Genomic DNA, 25,493 nt, shown 5'->3' on the forward strand with positions numbered 1-25,493 from the left:
AAGGTTTCTCAAATAGACAGAAACCATAACTCGCGCTTCTTCCATTTTATGGTCAGTTTAATCGACCCACTGAAGCGGCTATTCGAGCTATTTTGACTAAATTTACAACCAAATTTACATTATTGGGCATCAAACCACCACCACGCTTACGTAGAGTGCGAACTGAGGAAAATATCGCAGCTGTATCGGCCAGTGTTAATGATGACCATCAATTATCGATTCGTCGCCGTTCGCAGCAATTGGGCCTCTGTTACTCAACAACGTGGAAAATTTTGCGAAAGGATTTAGGTGTGAAGGAAGCCTTGAAGCCTTTCAAAATACAGCAGGTGCAAGAATTGAAGCCGAACGATCTACCTCAACGCAGAATTTTTGGTGAATGGACTCTTGGAAAGTTGGCCAAAGATCCACTTTTTTATCGAAGAATTGTGTTCAGCGACGAAGCTCATTTTTGGATCAATGGGTACGTAAATAAGCAGAATTGTCGATTTTGGAGTGAAGATCAGCCAGAAGAATAGCAAGAGCTACCAATGTATAAAGAAAAGGTCACAGTTTGGTGCGGTTTATGGGCTGGAGGTATCATTGGACCGTACTTCTTCAAAGATGCTGCGAATCGTAACGTAACTGTGAATAGTGAGCGCTACCGTGAAATGATATCCAACTTTTTTTTACCCAAAATGCAAGAGCTTGACTTGCATGACATGTGGTTTCAGCAAGATGGTGCCACATGTCACACAGCACGTATAACAATGGACTTGTTGAGAGGGGAATTCGGTGAACATTTTATTTCACGTTCGAGACCTGTCAATTGGCCACACAGATCGTGCGATATTACGCCTTTAGATAATTTTTTGTGTGGCTATGTTAAAGCTCATGTCTATTCAGACAAGCCTGCTTCAATTAACGCATTGGAAGACAACATTAAAGCATTTATATGTGAGATACCGGGCGAAACATTGGAAAGAGTATGCCAAAATTGGACTAAGCGGATGGACCATTTGAAGCGCAGTCGCGGTGAACATTTGCATGAAATAATCTTCAAACATTAAATTATATGGACTGTACTATCAATTTCAATAAAAATTGCATGCATTTTTCTGAATTTTACTTTCCTATAGCTCATAAAAAATCTCCCTCACATATGTACATATACATGTGTATACGCAAACTAACAAAATAATGTTTCTACTTCAGAGTTTTATTTTAATATTTTTTTATTTAAATATTGAGCAAGCAGCAACTGTGTGTGGATGCAAACAACCTGACTTCAAACGAAGGTACATCTTCAAAACTCGAAAGTACAAATCCAATTTTTTATTATTGTGGTTTCCCTCGTTAATGATTCAATGGCTTTGAACCATTTTCCGTTTTCACGATTTTTTGCAGTGAAAACACTGGCTATAAACACACTAAAAAACCTAGAGAACTGCTAAAATTTTACAAGTAATTGGTAATTAGTGCAGCTGTTACAATTTGGCTGGATTACACATTTAGTGGTGTTAACTGTGGACAATTTTTATAACAGCGTATGCTGTCACGAGCAAGCCTGCAGATGCGTCGTCAGCAATATTGGTGGGAATAGAGTTTTGCGCGTTTGCCCTTGACTTCTTTTATAGTTTTATTCAGTATTAATTTATTTTTCCGTCGTTGCCTTACAAAGATGGCTATACTTGTAGCGATGACCAATATGATCAGGAGTAGAGCGCTTCCTGATTGTAAATAGCCGGTGTCGATGAGATTCCGCAGGTGTGTTATGCGCTTAATGTACTTTACATTTATTCTCAGCAGGTGCGAGAGTAATAGCAAATCGATAGGTTCAGGGAAGTTAATATGTAGCGCAGATACAGCTTCCGGGTGTAATCGGACCAGCTCATTCCAGTTACTGAAAGTAGTGTTGTTGATAGTAATACGAGTATCGCCTTTGAAGGTTATAAGGAAAGTTCCGCTCGCCAACTTCGTTAAATACCCGCCTTGTATTAACGCTGATTGGTTAACTAGGATTATGTCATTATCAATTTTCTAATTGACGGCAACATTATCAGCGGATTACGACTTGCATTCTGCGAAGTGCTGGTTGAATAGTTTTCTTAAGGGGTAACACCACTGTAGAAATTTCAAAAAATTGATTTTTTTTTATAAGCTTAAAAAATTCTTTGAACCTTTTAAAATACAGAACAAAAAGTTTTATACGTTACCGAAGTTTATTTCATAAATATTTTAAGCTTTTAACCAAGCGTTAGTGACTGCTACCTAACGACTTCTCCAAATTTCCAAACTTTAAACGCGTTTTTCTCAAAACACGTTTTCTGAAATTGGCACGCATAACTCAAACAATTTTAAATATTTTTAATCAGGTTTTTCACTACGTCTGTATAATAACCTTCTTAAGAGAAGAGCGTAGGGGATTTTCGATAGATTAATTTAAACGATTGTTATAATTATTTAAGTGCCGTTTTTTTAGTCCAAAATAGAGTTTTTTCCTTCAAATGCTTGCTAATTCCACAAAAATAAATATTTTTTAAATCCCCTACGTGTTTCTCTAGCTATTCTTATCTAGATTAGAAAAAAAATGTTTCTTTGTTCCAGATTAAAATTTGCACACTCTGTGCTGCGTGCCGCGAAGTTCCTTCAAGAGAAACCACATTACAAAAATGTCTCCAATGCCGCCATTTTGTAAAAGTTTTCGATCAAACTTTGTAGTTTTGTATTTTAATATATAAGTAATAACTTCCCAAATCAGAATGATTGTTTTCCCTTTCCTTCTATACAAAAAAATTCTTTAAAAATCGTGTTTATTTTACGCGTGTACAGAGGTGTTACCCCTTAAACAGAGGCTCTGCTTAAGGGGTTAGCAAAAACTTGCCATTTCTTCTTTGCAATTGTATAGCGGAATGTATTCCTTGCTGCATTATACTACAATATTCGTCTCTAGAGAGAGAATCTTCCCTTTCTGGATAACGGGCAGTAACCTTACATTATTACAAATTCTAGCTATTTTTGGATATTTAACATCAAAGTAAATGAAATTCATGTGTTGGAATATCTTAATTTTAGAAACAGAAAGTAAGTCACTTATGCTAGTGTTTGTAGAATGCTAGCAATTTTTTTACCTTCATACCGTTAAGCAGGGCAGGATCGATAACATTCAATTTTTCTCGAGTTACTGATGCTATAATGGTTTCCAGTTCCATTTTCACCGCTCTATTTCAGATGGTGGCTAAAGAAAAGAGATTTTCCCTATCTATTTATATCTGTTTTGCCCTTCTCAAGAGCTTATTAATTGTCATTGTCAATTCATTAATTTGTGTTTGCATAGCAGAATTGACGGTTGCCTGTTGCTCGTTTGCCTCTATTGGGACTATGCATTTTAATGCATCCCCAAAAATATTAATAACTCAGATATGTCGATGGTGTATTTTTACCGCTTCCCATAGTCTTAGTATTTCGTTCGCGTCATTTTGAAGAAGTTGTTTGGTGTCGGATTGTGAAAATTGCCCTAATATCTTGTCTGTTTCTTTAGCTATTGTTTAGAATTTCGTTTTGTGAAATTGAAGTTTTGGGACCTGGTATAGTTAAGTATCTTCACATTAGCCCAATGACCTATTAAAATTACGGTTACCCTAAGGGAGAAGAGGACTTAGAGTACCTATCCTCCTATTATTTTTTACATAAGCTATATTCAGTAGTTTGTATTGCAGTGTTTGTCTTTTTGCGTTATCTCTGTAAATCTGTGGGGTTTCTTATTCGTTACAGAATGAGTGGTGTCATTGTATTTGGTTGGTGCAATAAGGATTAACTCGACCGTGCCGAAAATGCATGTTTCAAGCTATTGACAGCGCGTAATCTCCATAAGAGTGCTGCGAACCTCTCCACCTACCGTTAATCGTACTGTGCGCAGGTGATGTGGTTAGATTTTGACCCCAAAATGACTTTTCGAATTGATTTTTTTAGTTTCTGAATTCAATGACCTTTGATTGTCGCAAACCAACCAAGATAGGTTCCTTAATATCTACCATACTAGGGTTCTAGATTTTATTGGAAAAACTGTTGCAAATTTAGAAAATTATCTATTGCTGTGTTTTGTTGGTTGAGTAAATATCAGCGTGAATAATTTCTCCTGGTTACGAAGGTATAGGACTTGATCCTATTCCGGGATTCGGGGTATTTTGCCTGATGACATATTTTGCAGTTCGAAATTATTTCTTTTAGGATTTTTCATAAATCTGGAAAATCTTAGCTCTCCAGGACTTGTTGTTAGTTTTCAGGAAGATGCCTATGTGCTCGATTATGTTCGGTTTTGAGTATTCGCGTTGATCTTCCTTGTTAAACACGACGATTACCTACTTTGAGGTGTGGCGGAACTTTACTGCTGGGAAAGCTGTGGTTAGTTCATTTTGGATTTCCTACTGTGGGTCGTGTTTGGTGACTCCTCACTGTTACAAGCTATGCTTTCTGAAACCATCTCGTGATCCAGTGCATTTATATGTAGCCGGGAGAGTGTACTCTTCCACGAAACCGCGCCACCTTTTCATCTGCATTTGGATTTTTGTCGGGCAAAGCAAAGGTAAGTGATTGGTGGTGAGTATATATGTTCAAGCGTTTTACGCCGTACAGATAGATGTGGAGTTTTTGTAGGGCCCATACTATCGCCAAGAGCTCTCTCTCATTGGTTGAAAAAATTTCATATGTTAAAGAAAAGGTTCACGCATGTGAAAAAACGTCCGTGGTCAAGTCAGATGGTTGTTTGCAGTCAAAGTAAATGCACTAAGTGCTTTCTCGTCCAAGATTACTTATATTTTCCGAGATTGGATAGCAGCGACATTTCCGTTTTCTCCACCCAAGAAAAATTTAGTCTTGTCGACGGACACTCGACATATCGATTATCTTTCAGATGTTGTTCAGCACATTGCTTGTGTAGACGTAACATATTTGACCGATTTCTTGCCTTAGCTTGCATCAAAGGTTCTCTGATAAATGCGAGGCACATTTTTAATACAAAGGAAAGCCTGCAAAATTCATGTTTGTCATTATCGAAATGACGTTTTTTCACGATCCTTTTCCACTAGCTTAATTTGATGAAAGCCAGACTAGAGGTCGATCGTGGAAAAAATGGCATTTCCCATGTTAGCCAAAATTAAAGAAGTGTCCGGAATCGGGTACTTGTCAGTTACTGTTTTACTGTTACACAACGGACGATTGAGTCCAGAAATAAAAATGCGAAGAGCGTCCTCGGGCTACTTTTTGTTGCATGACTCTATTTGAGTAGCATTTTTCCCATGAATCATAATGGTTCTATTAATTACAATATGATGGTTAACTTCCTTTCGACTTCATCGTATAACCTTATTATTGGTAATTTAGCCTGCCTCAAGGTGGACAATTCCTGCTCTATCAAATGGATGGCCATGTAAAATTTGCTTTTTGAATCGGCTATAAAAAAACTAATCATCATTTTTTCAAACTTTTTTTTTTTATTTTAAAGATTGAACATTGTCATTTATGAATGAAAAATAATATTGTTCAAATGACTGCCACGACTGGCTTTACAGTAGGCCATTCGATCAGCAAAATTTTTAAGCACATTTTCGATTGTTTGGGCTCCAATTCCATGAATGGCAACTTCGATTTCGTGTTTTAAAGCATCAATCGTCTCTCGATGGTTCGCATAGCATTTGTCCTTAACGGCTCCCCACAAAAAATAGTCCAACGGGCTTAAATCACAGCTCCGAGGCGGCCAATTGATATCGGAATTTCGGCTGATTATTCGGTTTTCAAAAAAGGTAGCCAAAAGTTCGAGTGTAACTTTGGCAGTGGGACAAGTTGCACCGTCCTGTTGAAACCAAATGTCGTCCATGTCATCCTCTTCAATTTTTGGAAACAACTCGTTGAGCATGTCACGGTAACGCTCGCCATTTACTGTAACCGCGGCTCCTCGCTCATTTTCGAAAAAAAATGGCCCGATGATGCCGCCAGACCAAAAACCGCACCAAACAGTGACTCATTGTGGATGCATTTGCTTCTTTACGTGTGGATTTTCTGAGCCCCAAATCAACAATTTTGCTTATTGACGTAGCCACCGATGTGAAAATCAGAAAAGAAGAAGAAGACTCACCACTTTGGAAATAGGTTTTCAATATTTCCCGATTTTGTTCAAGCGTATAGCGTCCCATTTCGTAAATGTAAAACCTTTAAGTAAATTATGAACACATTTGACATGTCATTTGTGTTACCATTCTCAAAAAAATAGGTGGTTCATAAAGCAAACGCTATATGGGACACCCTGTATTTTGTTTAAACTTTATTTCCTTTGCGAGAGCAAGGGCAGCCGATTGAGTCCGGTGAGTTTATACATCTAACAATTAAATTCAACAACTTTTAATAAATACCTGAATACTAAATTTACCTACTTGTTGCTGCACATTATTGTCCGTGTGACTTGTGAATACAATTTACCGCTTACGCTGTTGTTTTCATACGCAAACTTGTTTACATACGACTTGAGCTTCCAAATAGCTTCCTAAAATTTCATTTTCTATCTACATATTTATGGATATAACCTTTTAAAATGAATCCGCAAATAGGACTAAAAACAGGAATTAAGAAGTTACACCTTCGGTTGGGCACTTTCTACACAAATGTATGGAAATATACCGCATTTTGGCTATTCTACCTTTTTATGGTACATCTGTATTTAGATTTACGGTCGTTTAGGTTACCTGCACATATATAAACTTTTTTTGTGTACTGGCTGTATACAATAATCTGCGTCGTTTCTATTTCTCAGTCAGTTAGGAGGTAAACAGTGAATACTTAACTCGTTAATGCCAAATAAGAAGTTTTATACGCGCAAAATAAAACATCTAATGGGCGATGAAGTGGAGTTCATTTACAACAAAAGATCACGTGGAAGAAACCTGAGTGTTGACTGTTATAACCAACTTTCTTCGGCTTTGGAGACTGATATTCGTCGGGGAAGTACAGATGAATATAAATGTTTATGAAGTGGATCCATTTGGTGGGGGGCGATGATGATCGAGATGGTGATTATTTGCCTGAGAAAGAAACATCCGATATTGAGTAGCAATAAATAATAGAGCCAAATGAAATACTTGACAGCGATGAAGAAATTGAGGACGATTTATTGAATGAGTCGACGGCTGCGCATGAGGTATTCAAGAAATATTTTAAATCCAATATTTCATTCAGTACAATTTCGGAAACAAATAGATATGCAAGTGAGACCATTCAAAACTGGAATGAAGAGTTCGGATTGATCTGACTAGCACAGCTTGATATATTTATTAGTACTCTTTTGGCAATGGGTGTAACACACAATAATATGCAGAAAGCGGAAGTTTTGTGGGGTTCGGATGCTTTGCCCATATTTAAATGAAAACCTCAAGGATTATTATGATCCGCATGAAAATATTTCCGCTGACGAACAACTTTTTCCATATCGAGGCCGAACTAAATTTACACAACATATTCCATCAAATTCCATGGAGAGCATGAGACACCCAAACAAAATATCCGTTGCAAAGAAGAGCGTGAATTCGTCAAGGGGAAAATGTGTGAATAGAGCTATGCGTTACAGAACTTGCATTAGTTGTCACCATACGATCAACAAATGCTGCATTTCACCAGAAATAAAAAAGGGCAATTCTCGCCCAGAGCTTTCGTCATTGTTTGGTTTTCATGAAAACCTTTTATAACCAGCAATTATGTACCAAAATGTACTTACTTGTGAAGGTGAGGCAATAAACCATCGCCTTAATTCGTTATAATGCACACAAAGCTGGCATCGATTACATTAATAAAATGGTCTCACATTTCACATCAAAACGGCCAACAAGTTGATGGACCTTTGCTTTCTTTTGCAACATGTTGGATGTCATGACATTGGCAACGTTTTGTATTTGCAAGGAAGTTGATGTCATCAGAAAAAGTGATACCATACGAAATTTTTTGACGACTTGATTGAGCACACTGGTCTTTGCAAACATCGAAAATCGTATGAATAATCACCCCGTTATTTCTCAAATCATTACTCGATTGGCTATGAAATCATTTTTCAACAAACCAATTACCATCCCTGGGAATATTACAGTCAACCAACGAACCGGAGCCGATACACTCTCAGGGAAAAGAGATTGTCGTCTTTGTCTACAAGGCGACGTAGGGCTTGGTCGGAAAACTCGTTTCTATTGTATTGTTTGCAAGAATCCAGTATGCCAACAGCACTCAAAAATCTTTTACACATGTTTTGTTTGCTTTCCACCGAATCCAAAAAAAATCATTTCATATTCTACCATAAATTTCATTGTAATCATCTTTTTTTCTTCGAAATGAGTCAAAATAATGAACAAAACAAAAAAATTAATTTTTTCACAAACCTAAATATTTTCAGCGATTATTTTTGCGTCTGTAGGTAGCTCAATGCACGCCAAAACTAATGAAAATGGTAAGAATCTTAAAATAACATACAAGTTATATTTACCTGCGATACTTAAAAATGAATTATAAAAGTGGCGTATTTTCCACATATTGCCATACAAATGCTTATTCCCACACAAATGCACGAAGTTTTTAAAAAAGGTGTCCAACGGAGGGTTAGTGTATCTACTTGGATTGGTATGTTTGTATTTTAAAATTAATGGCAAATTCATATCACAATTCCACCTCCCATTTTCTATAAACTGTATACCTATAACCTAATAACATTTGTAACACGTACTTATTTCGTCCCGATTTAACTTGAAATTTTTTTGGAAAATAAAATGAAAACAAAAAATTCTAGACAAAAACATAGCTCTGCGAATGCAATTTTAATCCCTATTCCATATGGGAACATTATGGAAATATTGACTTACTTCCTGAGAAAATATTACATATTTTTTAAATGAGAAAAGAATAACAAAAACAAATTTTCAGTGGCTGACCAAAAAAGTGCCAAGTCGATTTAAGTTGTTTTATCAAAAGTACACAGACGTATTGAATAAAATAAAATAGAACGATTAGCTTCCATAACCACCTGACATCAATCACCGCTTCTACTTTAGAGAATATTCATAGAGTTATAGAATATTTAAAAAAAACAAAAACTGATCAATATATCTAAACACAACACACATACCTATAAACGTTCTATCTAACAATGTTATCTTTACAAATGTTAAACTTAAGGCGAGTCTTAACGTACGATCTACATTTAGTAAATAAATAAGGAAGCTTCCATTTCTATTTCGAAGAACTAACGAATGTACAAGTTAACAGCCAAATCATCGAACGTCCCTCGCAATGAATTCACCGAGCAACCCGACATATGCAACATAAACAAAATAATGTGAGTCGGAGCAACGGCCAGCCGTTTCTGTTGTGTCGCAAGCGTTGGAATTCTGATCGGAAATATGCTGAGTTGGTTTTACAGACCACAAACCCATGGCATGATCTTTATGTACTTATTATGTATTTAGGTTTAGATTCATATTTCCATTTATGTACTTAGCTTTAGTCTTTTATTCATTCCATTCTTATAATCAGTTTTGTCCAGACAATTGTTTAATAAAGAACGATTGACTTTACTCCGGCACGCCGCCGTTAATATTTGATGTATTGATTTACACTGTTGAGCCACAAGGCCAATAGTCCAACAAAGGGGACGAAGTCAAGTCTCCCAACCTAAACATCCTAAAGCTAATTAGAATCAAGAAGTAGCTGAGACGTGTCAGCAACACCCGCCGCTGGACCAAGGCATCATCACTGCTCCAGAGGGAAAGTGAACCACATATAACTGGCGCCCAACAGAGTTAAAACTGGAATTAGATAATCTTACGATATCTATTAAGTTAGGAACACCATGGCCCTAAACAAGAACATGTAAGTGAATGTTCGGTAAAAATTGGAAATAGTATTGATGAAAAACTATTTTAAATAAAAAAAATTGTGAATAAATTGGCAATGCGAAAGTGAGCATTACGGTATAGTCACGAAATTATTGACGTGCAAGTGCAGTTTTTTTGTTGAAAAAAAAAAGAGAAGCAAGTTGATATTTTCGCTTCATTGGCTGCTCATGACTTGGGCTTATAGAAATATAAAGATAGAGTACGACAGTGACGAAGAGCAAGAAATAGGATTTAGGCCAGGAAGAAACGGCCAATTAGGAATGGAGCCGGCATTACTAAAAGCGTTAGTAGAAGGTGCGGTAAACAGTGCGCTCCTCGAACAAGAGAGGAGACTAAAAGACGAGTTCCGAGCGGAACTTGAAACAGTTAGAGGTCAGGTTAATGCGTTAAGAATAGAGACCCCACAAGTTGAAACATACCAGAGAGTAACAATTGACCCTAGTGTGGGATGTGAGGTGAAGTTAGACATTGTAAAATCAGTGCCTAGCTTCAATGGAAATCATGAGGAATACGTGTCGTGGCGACACTCGGCTATAGACGCATATGAGATTTTCAAAAGATACGTAGGCAGCGAGGCGCATTACGAGGCTGTGGCCATTTTAAAAAACAAAGTAACTGGTCCAGCTCGTGCCATCCTTACGTCGCACAATACAGTGCTTAATTTTGACGCCATTATCGCTAGGCTCGACTGCTCGTACGCAGACAAAACAGCCTTGCGCGTACTTAGGCAGCAACTAGAACTGGTTAGGCAGGGTGACCTAAACTTAATGGAATATTACGATGAGGTAGAAAAGAAGCTCACTCTGGTCACAAATAATATAGTAATGACTCATGACGAGCAAGCTGCGTCCATTCTTTGTGCAGAAATTAGAGACGATGCACTACACGCTTTCATGGCAGAACTTAGGAGGCCCCTAAAATCTTTAGTAATCCCAGCGAAGCCCAAGGATTTGCCATCTGCATTAGCAGTGGCCCGTGAGGCTGAAAATAGCATCGAAAGAAGCGCATTTGCTGCATCTTATGCTAAAGTAATTGAAGAAAGAAACCATAGCGGCGATAATACTAGATTTGGCAATCGTAACCAAGCTAGACAAGGCAGGGGCCAGGAAAGAAATCCACATTTTGTGGGAAATCAAGGCCAAAGCAGGGCACAGCAAGCTGACCCTAAAACGCTAGCGAATGACAAAGAGCCACAATCAAAGTATCAGGCTCAACCCATGGACGTTGATCCTTCGATGTCCAAGTTAAGACAACAGACCAATTGGGGAAAGCCACACGGCTATTCTACACAAGACGGGGCTCGGAAAAGGCATAACACTTCAGAACGCACGTCAGGCTATAGGCGCCAAAAGATTAACAATATTACGCAACGAGCGCCTACCCAAGACGAGAAAGAATACGAAGAAATGGTCGAAACTGCGCGTGCTGAAATAGATGACGAAAGTGGCGAACCCGAGGACAACGATTTATTAAATTTTTTAGAGGTCGTTCCCGATTGCCGTTCGTCGAGTGTCAATTGGCTGGCAAAACATTAAAGATTCTTATCGACACCGGGGCGGCAAAAAGTTACATTAAACCCGTAAAGGAGTTAAAAAATGTAACACCAGTCGACACCCCTTTTACTGTGAACTCCATTCATGGGTCCAGTAAAATTCAAAAAAAAATGTTCAATAGTAATTTTTGGGAAAGTTGCCACGTTTTTCATATTAGATACCCTTGACACCTTTGATGCTATAATAGGCTTCGATCTGTTCACGCAGGCGGGGGTAACTATTGATCTGATGGAAAACAGCATAAACTACGGTAATACTTCGGAAATACTCAATCACCATCCGTGCGATAACGTGAACTTTACACGTGTCGATGATATCGTAGTCCCAAATTCCGTAAAAGGCGAATTCAAGAAAATGATACTGAAGAGAATTAGTGCATTCGCGACCTCTAACGAGGCACTGCCTTACAATACTTCAGTCGTCGCCAGGATCCGGACTGTAGACAATAAGGAGGTATATTCAAAGCCCTATCCATACCCAGTAGGCGTGTCAGATTTTGTAAACAACGAAGTCGCACAGCTGTTGAAAGATGGCATCATAAGGCCATCAAGATCTGCGTATAATAGCCCAGTCTGGGTTGTTGATAAGAAAGGAATAGATTCCAACGGAAATTAGTTAAACGGCTGGTCATTGACTTTAGAAAACTAAATGAGAAGACCATCGCCGACCGATATCCGATGCCGAGTATCCAGGTAATCTTAGCTAACCTCGGAAAGGCTAAGTTTTTTATCACACTGGATCTTAAATCCGGGTACCACCAGATTTACCTAGCGGAGGACGATCGTGAAAAGACATCCTTCTCGATAAATGGCGGAAAATACGAATTCGGTCGTTTGCCCTTTGGTCTAAAAAATGCGGGAAGCATTTTTCAAAGAGCAATCGACGATATCTTGTGAGAACCGATCGGAAAGATATGTTATGTCTATGTGGATGACGTAATTATCTTCTCTGAAAATGCCGCAGACCACGTCCGCCATATCGATATAATACTTCAGCAACTTTGCGATGCTAACATGAGAATCTCCAAGGAAAAGTCGAAATTTTTTAAAGAAAGTGTCGAGTATCTAGGCTTCATTGTTACTAGCGAGGGAGCAAAAACAGACCCAGAAAAAGTCAAGGCGATCTAAGAGTACATTGAACTAAAAAATTTATACTCTCTGAGATCTTTTCTAGGCCTAGCCAGCTACTATAGGGTGTTTATCAAAGACTTTGCAGCCATAGCAAGACCCTTGACTAATATACTAAAAGGCGAAAACGGCACTGTAAGCAAACACGTGTCTAGGAAAGTAGCAGTCCAATTTGACGAATCTTAACTCGACGCTTTTAACCGATTGAGAAACATACTAGCATCAGAAGATGTTATGCTCATGTACCCTGATTTCAAAAGACCTTTTGACTTGACTATAGATGCTTCTGCAAATGGCATTGGAGCAGTATTATCTCAAGGCGGTAGACCCATCACCATAATCTCCCGAACGCTAAAAACGTGCGAAACTCACTATGCTACCAACGAAAGAGAGTTGTTGGCGATTGTATGGACCCTCGGCAAACTGCAGAATTACCTTTACGGTACAAGAGAGCTACATATATTTACAGATCATCAACCTCTCACGTTCGCAGTGTCTGAGAAAAATACGAATGCGAAAATCAAGAGGTGGAAGGCGTTTATTGAACAACATAACGCCCAATTGCATTACAAGCCAGGGAAAGAAAACTTTGTCGCAGATGCCTTATCTAGGCAAGAGCTTAACGCTCTCCAAGACGAAACGCAATCAGACATAGCCACTATTCACAGTGAGGTATCCCTTACATACACTATACAAACAACTGATAACCCCCTAAATTGTTATAGAAATCAGATAACTTTGGAAGAATCACGTTATTCGTTGCATCGAAGACTTATTCTATTTGGCAAAAAAACCCGTCACTTAATTCAATTTACAGATAAAATTAATCTCATAGAAACATTAAAACTTGCTGTGAACCCCGATGTTGTATACGCGTTTTATTGCGAACTCACAACTTTAGCTGCATTTCAACATGAGCTGGTTTCAATTTTCCCGACAACCAAATTCTGGCATTGCAAAAGAATAGTGTCAGACATCACTAACAAAGACGAACAGGTAGAAATAGTCAACACCGAACATAATCGTGCGCACAGAGCGGCACAAGAAAACGTAAAACAGATACTTCGGGACTACTACTTCCCAAAAATGACTAAATTGGCTAACGAGGTTGTACTAAATTGCAAAGTTTGCGCTATCGCCAAGTACGACCGACACCCCAAAAAACAAGAATACGGGAAGACGCCAATTCCCTCATTTGTCGGAGAAATGTTACACATTGACATATTTTCTACCGATCAGAAACTTTTCCTGACTTGCATCGATAAATTTTCCAAATTCACCGTCGTCCAGCCCTTACCTTCTAGATCAATAGTCGATATTGTTAACCCCATTTTACTTATAATTAATACATTTCCAAACACAAAAACCGTTTATTGCGACAATGAGCCAGCGTTTAATTCCGAAACGATCACTTCATTGTTAAAAAATCAGTTTAACATTGACGTTGTAAACGCCCCCCCATTACATAGCTGTTCCAATAGGAAAGCGGAACGTTTCCACAGTACATTAATAGAAATCGCAAGGTGTTTAAAGTTGGATAAAAAAGTTAGCGATGCAGTTCAGGCTATCATGAGAGCAACAATAGAATATAATAAAACTATACATTCAGTAACAGAACAAAAACCACTCGATGTAATTCACTCTATACCGGACGAAATTAAGCAAAAAATCAAAGATCGACTAATAAAAGCTCAGCAAGATCAATTAGCTAGATGCAACCCGAACAGACAGAACAGGATGTTTGATGTAGGAGAAAAAGTTTACATCAAAAATAACAAAAGATTAGGTAACAAACTATCTCCCTTGTGCACAGAGGGCGCCGTACAAGCAGACCTGGGAACGTCTATACTTGTTAAGGGGAGGGTGGTCCATAATGACAATGTGAGGTAAACATAGGTCATAACGCATAAAATTCTTACAGATAGTTACTACAATTCAGTTTAATCATTTCATACAGGTTCATCGGAGTGAACCTCATACTCTTATCCACAACTCACGCACGCATCACCGATTTCTCGCACGTAAGCTACATTCCGATATTGGACGGAAACGTTTTTGTATGGGAACAACATAGTTACGTGAGACATTCTACAAATTTATCTAATTTCGTGAGCATTATAGATGATACAATTAAATTATCAAAACTTTTCCCTCAGTCACACATGCGAAAATTGTTAGATGTAGATATCGACCATATTCAGAATATTTTATCTAGCTTAACGGTACACCATAGAATGGCCAGAAGTTTAGACTTTCTAGGAACAGCTTTAAAAATCGTTGCGGGTACGCCTGATGCATCAGACTTAGAAAAGATTAAACTTACCGAAGCCGAGCTCATAGAATCAAACAACAGACAAGTAATAGTAATCACTGAAGCACAGAAACAAATTAACCTTTTAACTGATGCAGTAAATAAATTAATTAAAGAAAAAAAGGCGAGTTCGTAGACTCTCCTCATTTGTATGAAACTTTACTTGCACGAAATAGAATGTTAACCACTGAAATTCAAAACCTTATGCTCACTATAACGCTCGCCAAATCTAACATCATAAACCCCGCAATTCTCGACCACGAAGATTTAAAATCAATTTTTACCGAACAGCTCGCAGAGGTCCCAATAGTTAGTTTAATGGCAGTATCAAATATAAAAATATTTCAATCAAATAGAGTAATCCACATAATAATTGAATATCCTAATGTTAAGACTATTTGTAAGAAGGTTATGATATATCCTGTTGCCCACAATAACACCATTCTGCAAGTACATGATGACATAGTAGCTGAATGCGACGATGGAGTCCTAGCTGTGACAGAATGCGCTACAACCAACTTTGCGACGTTCTGCAAGAAATCTGCTTATGACACATGCGCCAGCGGATTACATTCCGGAGGTTCAGCGTTATGCCACACACAGCCAAGCCACTTGGAACCGATTACCCTATTAGACGAAGGAATAATCGTTGTCAACGAACTATCAGCAAGAGTAAGAGTAGATGACGGCCCAGTGATGACAATTGAAGGCACACATCTCATCACATTTGAACGTATTGCGACTATAAATGAGACCACATACATTAACTACAATGGTGTTGTAAACAAGAGTCCAGGCATCGTGGCGTCACCATTGCTGAATATTACAGGACACGACCAAGTGCTCAGCCTACCAATGTTACAAAGGATGAATGAGCACAATCTGCATATAATTCAGAAGTTAAGAGACGATATGTTTTCCGGAGGGACTCCCAGAGTCTGGTTCATGGTTGGTGTAACACTCAGCCTTGCCTTTGGCTGTATTGGCATCATCTATCAGTGTTGGTACCGGAGAAGATCTTCCATCAAATTGCAAGAACTGGTAAAGGAGTTAAGTGTCACCGACGACGGCAACAATCTTAAAGGGGGGCTAGTTAACAGCCAAATCATCGAACGTCCCTCGCAATGAATTCACCGAGCAACCCGCGCGCAAACAATGTCGCTGAACCCGACCACATATGCAACATAAACAAAATAATGTGAGTCGGAGCAACGGCCAGCCGTTTCTGTTGTGTCGCAAGCGTTGGAATTCTGATCGGAAATATGCTGAGTTGGTTTTACAGACCACAAACCCATGGCATGATCTTTATGTACTTATTATGTATTTAGGTTTAGATTCATATTTCCATTTATGTACTTAGCTTTAGTCTTTTATTCATTCCATTCTTATAATCAGTTTTGTCCAGACAATTGTTTAATAAAGAACGATTGACTTTACTCCGGCACGCCGCCGTTAATATTTGATGTATTGATTTACACTGTTGAGCCACAAGGCCAATAGTCCAACAAAGGGGACGAAGTCAAGTCTCCCAACCTAAACATCCTAAAGCTAATTAGAATCAAGAAGTAGCTGAGACGTGTCAGCAACACCCGCCGCTGGACCAAGGCATCATCACTGCTCCAGAGGGAAAGTGAACCACATATAACTTACATATACATAAATATATATAAATACACTTTTATTGGACTGTAGGAAATTCCACACATTTGCATAGCCAGAGTGCAACATTTTGGGAAAAGGACACGCAATTCTATGAATATTCTGAGAAAAGAAAACGAAAGGTTTACGACTCTGGAGCAAGGCAGACTAAATGTATTATTATTACAAGATAAGAAAAAACCATATATTTTTAATGCTAATTTAACAATCGGAAAATAATTAAAAACGAATCAAATACGGTCCTCCGCATTCTTAAATATATGTATGTAAGTAGCAACGAGTGAAAAGCCTTTTATCCAGTCCAGGCGACAAGAACCTACGTGAAGGTGTGTCATTTAAAAAATACAACACAAAAATACTAAAGTGACTATTCAAAGCAGTCACCCACAAGCGACTTTTGTCCACTCCCAACATTGATGGAACACATACTTATTCAATAAATACCCTAAATTAAGCTCAATATATATATATGATTGGCGCGTACACCCTTTTTGGGTGTTTGGCCGAGCTCCTCCTCCTATTTGTGGTGTGCGTCTTGATGTTGTTCCACAAATGGAGGGACCTACAGTTTCAAGCCTACACGGAGGTCCACGCTCCTTAGGGATCGGACTGCTAAGCTGGGCTCTAAGCTACCGTGGGGGTCGGCAGGTTGCGGATAGCCGGAAAGCCTGTAGTAGCAGGCCAGTTGCGAAATAAGTTTAAACAAATAAGCAACCCCCGACAATTGAGCGATCAGGAGCGGAGGATGCGGTATAAAAGCCAGCATAAATCTGATGAAGTTCTTGTGACAGTGGCGAAAAGACACCGCCTCTTAGATATAGGTGTCCCCCTCATCATGTTTAGGCATGATGAGTAATACAAAAAACCAGGCGCGACGGCTCCATAATGGACGGCTTCCTGGTCAGCGTCTGTTCACCATGTTAGGTGCGGCTGTCAAAACAACAACAACGACATTAAGACTGAGCCCAGTAAGGTCTTAATTATGGCGTACTGGAAAATGATTGGAATTAATACCTCGAGCTGACGACTGCACTATTCTGTTTCCTTAGTATGCGGAGTGGTATCCAGCAGAAACGGCATTCAGGCTAATGGTGTAGTTGCCCCCGCCCCGTTAAAATGATGGCAAATCTCTAGGAACGCTCCATATTCCGTCGCCATTAAGTGTCGGCGTAGGTCTAGATGTAGTATTCCTAGTTAACACTGATTCGGCTCTGAACTTAAGCTCCCATAAGGAGCCTTTGTCAACCCTAGCATGGCCTCCCTGCTTGCAAAGATAACCATGGAATCGTCAATGGTGACTACGCATCGGAATATGGATAACGACCTGGAAGTTGGGGCCCATATAACATGAATACGAATAAGACAAACAACTCAAAACAACAAACCAGGGAAGAGGCTGAAATAACAGCAAAAACGGCATCACAAGTGCACGAGTTAATACTCCCAACAGCTATTGCAGATGGCAATAATGGCTGCGGGGAATTCCTTAAAAACCCCTTCCAAAGGAGCTCAAGGTTGGCGCACTCGCCACCAGACACGGGGAGGACCAGATCGGCGTCACCGTGTATGCAGCACTTCGGTTTCTTGAAAGCGATGACGGCTGAAGAAATCTACCAAGCAATTGGCGATAAGGTTAAGGAGCTAACGTATATGATGGAACCACCGAAGCGAAATATCAATCAACCAATGAGGGATCTGATCGCTAACATAACGGACCTCCATAAAAAGCTAGGTAGATCTATCCTTACCCCGAGGAACCAGGCCCCAAGAGGAGCGAATGAAGCAATTTCTGCTATTCGAGACAAAGGTACCCAAACATCACCACTGATTAAGCGTACCACAGATTGCACGCCAAAGAGGGCAATAGATAACGCTGCAGCAAGCTCAGCGAAAAGAAGTAAAACGAACCGTGTCGAAGTCCTAAAGAATACGCCGGTTAAAACGAACGAACAAGAAAAAACAGGAAAGTGGGAGGTGGTTAAAGCTAAGAAGAATCAAAAGAGTTCTACGCAGAATACTCTCAAACGAGACGTTAAGGAAGTAGAAAATAACGACGCCAAAAGCAGTAGAAAACGGAGAAGACCACCACGTAAGGACGCTATCGTGGTCAAAAGCGCTGGTAACATCTCATATGCCGAAATTTTGAAGCGCGTCAAGACAGAGCCAAGTCTTAAGGAGCTTAGTAACAACATACAAGGAGTCAAAAAAACTGCGAAAGGAGAGTTACTGCTTCTGCTGGAAAAAACATCCGATCCAAATACCTCGAGAGTCCATGAAGCTGTTAAGGCGGCTCTAGGAGAAAGTGTAGATGTCAGGGCACTTACAGAGCTGAGACGTGACCTCGATGAAATCACGACAAAGGAAGAAGTTCACGAGGCGGTAGCAAGACAATTCCAAGAGCTGGAGATACCTATCTCAGCCATTTTGGGTCTGCGAAAAGCTTACGGAAGAACGCAAACGGCGACGCTAAAAGTAACACCGGAAATCGCTACCAAACTGGTGGAAGCTAAGGAAATCCGTATAGGTCTCGTAATTTGTCGCATACGGGAGAAGAACGAACCAAAGAGATGCTTTAAATGCATGGAATATGGGCATGTGGCAGTAAGTTGTAAAAGCACAGCTGACCTTACAAACACCTGCTTCAAATGTGGCAATAAGGACCACCAGGCCAAAAACTGCACACAAACAGCAAGCTGTATAATGTGCAAGAAGGAAAAGGCAAGTGATACAGCACATGCGATGACCAGCAGCAAGTGCCCTCAATATCTGAGAGCTCTTAAAGAAATCCGGCAGAAATGAAGATCTTGCAACTTAATCTCAACCACTGCGAAAGCGCTCAGGACCTTCTCGAGCAGACTATACGGGAACAGAAAATAGATGTTGCTATACTTAGTGAGCCCTATAGACACAAAAAAGGCAACGGCTGGGCCTCTGACACAACAGGCAAATCAGCGATCTGGAACTGTGGAACAAATAGATCCCAACTGATGAGCGTGAAGGGAGCCCGCGGATTTGTACGTGCGCGCGTTGAGGGTACATACATTTACAGCTGCTATCTACCTCCCAGCTTAACCCTGCTGGAAGCAACAGGTATCCTAGAGAACCTCGCCCAGGATGTAAAGGAGCATAAACCTGTCATCGTAGCCGGTGATTTCAATGCTTGGGCTGTTAACTGGGGATGCCCACGGACGAACCCTAAAGGTCAAGCCCTTCTAGAAGCGTTTTCCATGCTAGATATAGTCTTGATGAATATGGGAAATCAACAGACGTACCAAAAAGCGGGAACGGGATCTATAATCGACCTTACGTTCGTGAGTTCTAGTCTTGTTCGCTACACGAAATGGTTCCTCAGCCAGCATTACACCCGGAGCGATCACCTTGCAATAATCTGTGAAATAAGGCGGCATGGCGAAGAAAGGTTCCCAAATAACTGCGAGACGAGGTACAAAGTCAAAACAATGGAGGCTGAGGTTATTGAGATCATGCTCGCAGATGTAACTCTTACGGGGGATGCATCTGAAAAGACTACGCAAACCATGAAACACTTAACGGAAGCATGCGATGCAGCCATGTCCAAAACTAGGCCCAACAGGCACAACAGCGAACCTGTCTACTGGTGGACAGCAGACATTGCAGAATTACGCAGGGAATGTAAAAGAGCCAGGCGAGCCTACCAAAGATCAAGGGGTAGGGACAGTTTCCGAGAAAACCAGATCCAATATAAGCAAAGAAGAAAAGCGCTAAAAAAGGCAATTAAAAATAGTAAGCGCCGGTGTTTCCTCCAGCTATGCGACGATTCCGATAATGATCCTTGGGGCCTTGGATACAGGCTTGTTATGAAAAAACTAAAAGTATTTAAGCCACTGCCAACAACATGCCCAGCTACTCTACGTAATGTGGTAGAAACACTGTTCCCCGCGCAAGACACTATACGAGACTACGAATTGGTAAGACTCGGTGAAGGCGACCAAAGTGTGCAGTTAACAAACAAAGAAGAACTCCTGATGAGCATAAAACGGATAAAAAATAATAAAGCTCCAGGCCCGGATGGAATCCCCACCGAGGCCTTAAAAGTAGCAATCCAAAGTCGTACCGACATTTTTGTAGATCTCTACAATACATGTCTGAAGGAAGGTACATTTCCAACCCAGTGGAAGCTGCAGAAACTGGTTTTAATTCCAAAAGGATCTAAGCCTGCGGAAGATCCTTCAGGCTACCGCCCCCTGTGCATGCTCGACACCGCAGGGAAAATCCTGGAACGCCTGATCGCAAATCGCCTGGAGGCTGCTATAGAGGATGTAGGCGGTCTATCACCCCGACAATTTGGATTCCGGAAAGCCCGTTCAACCACAGAAGGCGATTGAAGGTACTCGATGGCTATACGGTAGCAAGGAGTACTGCCTAATTGCGACGCTGGACGTTAAGAATGCCTTCAATACGGCTAATTGGAGCAAAATTCTAATCGCGCTGGATAGTTTCCACATTCCAATGTACATTCGTAGGATTGTCGCCAGTTACCTTTCCGACAGAACCCTGCGTTATAAAACCGATGCTGGTGTAAAAGAGTACAAAATAACTGGCGGAGTTCCACAAGGCTCAGTCCTCGGCCCTTTGTTATGGAACGTTATGTCCGATGGAGTTCTGCCTCTCAATCTACCTCTAGGGTCACAAATTGTAGGATTTGCTGACGACATAGCTGTTGTGGTCGTGGCTAAATCACTCCATCAAGCCGAAGAAGCATGCACCCAAGCTATTGGCATGGTAAAGGAATGGTTGTGCAACAGTGGTCTAACTCTTGCGGACCATAAAACCGAAGTAGTACTAATTAGCAGCAGGAAGGTTGTGGAGTCGGCCAACATAATGGTGGGCGGTCATGGCATAAGATCGAAGCCATTCATTAAGTACCTGGGAGTAATAATCGACCGTAGGCTTAATTTTAAAGAGCACTTGGCGTACGCGAGCAGCAGGGCAGCAGAAGCTGTAACTGCGCTAACACGAATAATGATGAACATCAGAGGCCCTAGGCAAAACTGTAGGAGACTACTCAACTCTGTTGTCTCATCAATTATGCTGTATGCAGCTCCAGCATGGGCGGAAGCCACAAATTGCACCATTAAGTGCCCTCAGAGTTTGCTGCGCGTTTCGCACGGTATCGGAAGACGCCATTATGGTTATAGCAGGACTACTCCCAATCAACCTAATGGCAATAGAGTATGCTGAAATACACCAAAAAAAAGCTACTTCAGAACGGGTGACAATACGCAAGATAGCAAGAGAGCGTAGCCTGCGTTCATGGCAGGAGAAATGGAGCTTGTCCCCCAACGGACGCTGGACGTACCGTTTGATTCCCACAATTTCCAAATGGGTTAACCGTGAACATGGACAGTTAGATTACTACCTGACACAAATACTGACGGGACATGGGTGCTTTAAATCCTACTTATTTAGGTTTAAGCACGAAGACGACCCGTACTGTTCTCATTGTGCACCAGCTGTAGAAAACGCAGAACATGTGTTCTTTGTCTTTCCGCGATTTGTGATCGAAAGGGAGGAATTAAGCACTAGGGTGGGGAAGCCAATTTCGGCTGATAACCTAGTGGATATTATGTTAGAGTCAGAAGAATATTGGTCCGCTGTATGTAATATGGCAAAAATAGTAATCTCCAAACTGCGTCGCGCTGAACAACAGCGCAGATCTTCATGAAGAGGCAATAGGCCGCTCCCCCTCCCGTGAAGTACTACTTAACGGTTGTCCCGCGGGAGGGAAACGGAGCTGGGGTGGGTTTGTAGTGGGTGAGCCGAAAGGCAAGTCTCACACTTTTCGGCTTTCAATGCTTTGTGCCACCTCCATAAAAAAAAAAAAAAAAAAAAAAAAACAGTTTCAAGCCGACTCCGAACGGCAGATATTTTTATGAGGAGCTTTTTCATAGCAGAAATATACTCGGAGGTTTGCCATTTCCTGCCTAGGGGCGACCGCTATTAGAAAAATGTTTTTCTTAATTTTGGTGTTTAACCGAGATTCGAACCTACGTTTCGGCTACGCTCAATATGGGATATTAATTCAGGTCCACTATCCTCAGCAACCTATTAAAAAGTATATTCTAAAGGCATACGGATTAATCAAAAATTTCCCGAAGCAAGCCTTAGGTGGCACTCTAAGTCAACTGATTTGAGTTCTGTTTTTGGCACATCTGTGATTAACATCTGACTAACATGTATCAAAATTGTACCGCCATTGCTTGAAATTTGAGTAAATCTACCTTTGTTCGTGTTTTTGATTTTTTACAATTTTCACAATGCATTTGAATTTTCAACAACGATTTTTATTGAATTAATATATTAATATTTGTATTGAACTAATGATACTCTAAAGAAAACAGCCGTGGTATGAAACCTTCAGAAGAGATCGTGAGTCCATCGAGGATGGCCTACCACGTCGACATCGAAAACTGATGGAAGAATCAATAAAGTGAAATAAAAGCCAAGGCGGCTCTGATGCCTATACCGAAAATAGAGTTCCAGAAATGTTTCGAGAGTTGGATCAAATTGAAGCTGACAACCTTGAAAACGATCATATCACTTTTGAGGAATAAACTAGTGTTTTGAATTTTCTGAATATATTCCGGAAACTGTTTGATCAAGGTGGTACTTTAAATAACGAAGCTACAACCATACATTTTAAGCTAGAGCTCCGCTTTTTCATTTATTAACGATAATTTAATATTATAGTATTTGGCCGAGCTCCTCCTTCTATCTAGGGCGTGCGTCTTAATGCTGTTCCACAAGTGGAGGGACTTATAGTTTCAAGGCGACTCCGAACGGCAGATATTTCTTATGAGGAGCTTTTTCATGGCAGAAATACACTCGGATAATTGCCATTGTATGCCGAGGGGCGACCGCTATTATAAAAAAACTTTTTCTTAATTTTGGTGTTTCAACGAGATTCGAACCTACGTTCTCTCTGAATTCCGAATGGTTTTCACGCACCAACCCATTCCGCCACGGCAGTTAGTGGTTAATATAACTAATAATTAAAAACAAAATTGAAATAAAGAGATTTGTACTTAAATTCATATTTATATATGTATAGCCCGCGGCTTCGAACGCAAGGTGTGTTTCCGAGATTTATTCATGTATACATTTTTTTATAAAAAATAATAAAAGAAGAAACTGAAACATTTTCGTTCCTAATTGAGTTTGAGTGATTGTTCCCGAGCCCAGGTTATATGCAGTACAGGAGGTTGCATACCTTTTACAGATTACATAAGTAATCTAGGTTGTTCTACCATCATTGCTGGACATTTTCATTCCTCCTATTTGAGTGTAAATAGAATTTTAAGGCTCCTCATAGCCTTCTTAGACAATGCACATAAGTCGCACAGAAAGCATCAAAGTCAAAGTGGGTTTCAGTTGGTGGTAAGCTGAGTAAAAATATTATCAAATTTCCTTTGAACATAAATAACAGGGTTGGCGAGGTGACGAATAGTTCAATGAGATGGTAAATCATTATAAGTTAAAAAGTATAAATACATTTTTTAAACTAATATATGACCATTTTTGGCAGGTCAAGTTTAACGAAGAACATCATGATCTAGGTTACGTATTCCTAAAAATTTGGGGGTGCCATGTTTTTAAATTTAAAATATTTTTTCATCCTATGGTAGGTTTTATGTATATATAAAGCAATTTAAGAAAACAAATGTTGAGTAAAATATATTTTTGCATAATTGTTTGACTAATAATTGTGATTGTGGTACTAAAAAGGGTACATGCCAAGTGAGAAAGTCAACTGACTTTCCGATCCACCCGATGGCAGATATTAAAATGTCTATCTACATATTATTGCCATATGGGCTATAAATGAATATACTCATATACGCCATTTATTCACATGACGTTTCTTTGATTGATTAAAAATAAAATCTTATTAAAATCGAGTATTCTACTATATAACTTTACGGGAGTGATATGCTCAAATCTGATACACATAAGAGTATATAAAATTGTTTTCAATAGATCGGATGGATTTAGATACTTATTTGTATACCGGTTGAAACATAAAGCTTAAACTATTAACTGAAACGAGATGAAAACTAGAAATAAAGGAGCCTTACTAAATAACTTTTATTCAAAATTTATGCTTTCATCAGTTTTTAATTCTTGGTGTCCTCGTTTCACCTTTCGGTTGCAATTCTTCTCTTTTCTGTAGGCGTTTTCAACACGAACGGATGTATGAACAAGCGAGTGAATACACTAGACCTATGAAACTTACCGTATTAATTCAAAAATTTCTGGTTTTTCCCGCTCGCGCTGCTTCATGCGATCCTTCATAGCTGTTATAATCGAATTGGCCTTGTCTTCTGCTCCATGTTTTGAGCTCTTTTCTGCAGCTCCTATTCGTACAAAAACGAAAGGCAAATGAGGAATATTGATTGAGATTTGTTTGTATTTTTTTAGCATTATTTTATATTTATAAATAAGAAGATTGAGTGGCGTAGAGTAACTTCTTTATAAAGAAAATTTCCAATCCTTGAAATTCTCTAAAGTACTACATTATGTTGTAGTGCGAACCTGAATTTTTTTAGAAAAAGCAAATAAAGTTGTTTGGAACTATGTAAATATACCATTGGAATGGTGCCCACACTCACCGATGCTATCGTAGTCCCTGTCTGTCTGCCGTGAGACACACAAAATTGAGCAAAACTTGTGCCGGTAAAAAACAGCTGCTTTCGTTTGCTTACATATTTACACAATACATCAGTTTGTGCGAGTTTGTGTTTGGTTGTGTCGACACAATTTTGCCATTCATATTCTTGTATTTTTGTACGGAACGTACATTTACCTCGGTGAGTGTGGGCACCAGAAATATTCATCGCCAATATTTCTTTTCAGAGATTCAAAGATCTGATTGATCTCAGTAATAGACTTAGAATTATGCTTACAA

The 25,493-nt window shown here is 39.6% G+C and overlaps 1 protein-coding gene across 1 annotated transcript in view; it reads right to left on the reverse strand.

Annotated features, from left to right (window-relative positions):
* LOC129249829 (protein unc-13 homolog A-like) overlaps window positions 1-25,493 on the reverse strand; it is a 423,174-nt gene that overhangs the window by 382,290 nt on the left and 15,391 nt on the right. Inside the window, exon 3 of the mRNA XM_054889499.1 lies at window positions 24,822-24,942. Within this exon, the coding sequence (XP_054745474.1) occupies window positions 24,822-24,942 (121 nt within the window). The remainder of the gene's footprint in view (window positions 1-24,821; window positions 24,943-25,493) is intronic.

This window comes from Anastrepha obliqua, chromosome 6 (assembly GCF_027943255.1).
Source record: "Anastrepha obliqua isolate idAnaObli1 chromosome 6, idAnaObli1_1.0, whole genome shotgun sequence".
NCBI lineage: Eukaryota > Metazoa > Arthropoda > Insecta > Diptera > Tephritidae > Anastrepha > Anastrepha obliqua.